An 870-nucleotide genomic window follows, 5' to 3' on the forward strand; every position below is an offset into this window, starting at 1 on the left:
TATATATATATATTCTGTAAACATATTCCATTTGCTAGCACGATTACTGTTGAGCTGGCCTGATTAATCTGTCCTGTGCCCACAGATTGCTTAAAGGGGAGAGCAAGAGTGCCTCTGTGAACATCACCGAAGAGGTCGCATCGCTCTCAGCACTCAATGCGATCATAGAGTACCTGGAACTGCTCAGTGACGAGTTTAACTTCAACCGGTTCGTATTGGAAAACTACGACCTTTCGCAATACATGAAGTTGGATACTGCGGGTATGTGTGTGCTGTTTACCGTCTGCGTTGCTACTTGACATACAAGTTATGGTACAATAGTATCGTGTACTATATCCTACCCTTTGAGTAGCTTGTACGAGCTTACAGTTCAACAGCCTCTGTTCGTGCTCGTTGGCTCGCCTGATTACCAACATTAGCGTTAGTCTGTTTGTGTACATATGTTCGTGTGATTGCAAAGATCAAGCGCGTGTTCTTTTCTCCGCCTTGCTCGCGTTGGTTTCCGCGTTCATCTAATTACATGTAAGCACTGATGTGTCGTTGTGTCGTTTGTGTCTGTGTCTGTGCATGTGTGTGTGTGTGTATGTATGTGTGTGTGTAAAATCCCATTTGTTTCGTTAAACAATATTTGGTCATACTCATAGTCATTGCAAATCCTTTTACGTATGTGCGTTGGATCCCTTTACTATCTATATAGGCAATAGACAGAAAACTTTTCTCGCACATCCATACTCCAAGTATACTTGCGTATTATTATACTACACTCATATGAGCACACCCTGTTGTACACTTGAAACCCTCATGCGATTTGGTAGAGAAGTCTTCCATATCCTAATGCTATCTGATTTACCTACTACAGCTGCGCGTGCA

General features: G+C 42.5%; 1 protein-coding gene across 1 annotated transcript; it reads left to right on the plus strand.

Annotated features, from left to right (window-relative positions):
- Positions 1-85: 85 nt before the first annotated feature.
- Positions 86-261, plus strand: SARC_17132 (hypothetical protein; the record flags this gene model as incomplete). Its single annotated transcript, XM_014288771.1, has 1 exon — positions 86-261. A coding segment is annotated over one exon (176 nt), but the record flags the coding sequence as incomplete, so codon positions are not given.
- Between the last annotated feature and the right edge of the window lie 609 nt (positions 262-870).

This window comes from Sphaeroforma arctica, assembly GCF_001186125.1.
Source record: "Sphaeroforma arctica JP610 unplaced genomic scaffold supercont1.9830, whole genome shotgun sequence".
Classification (NCBI taxonomy): domain Eukaryota; class Ichthyosporea; order Ichthyophonida; genus Sphaeroforma; species Sphaeroforma arctica.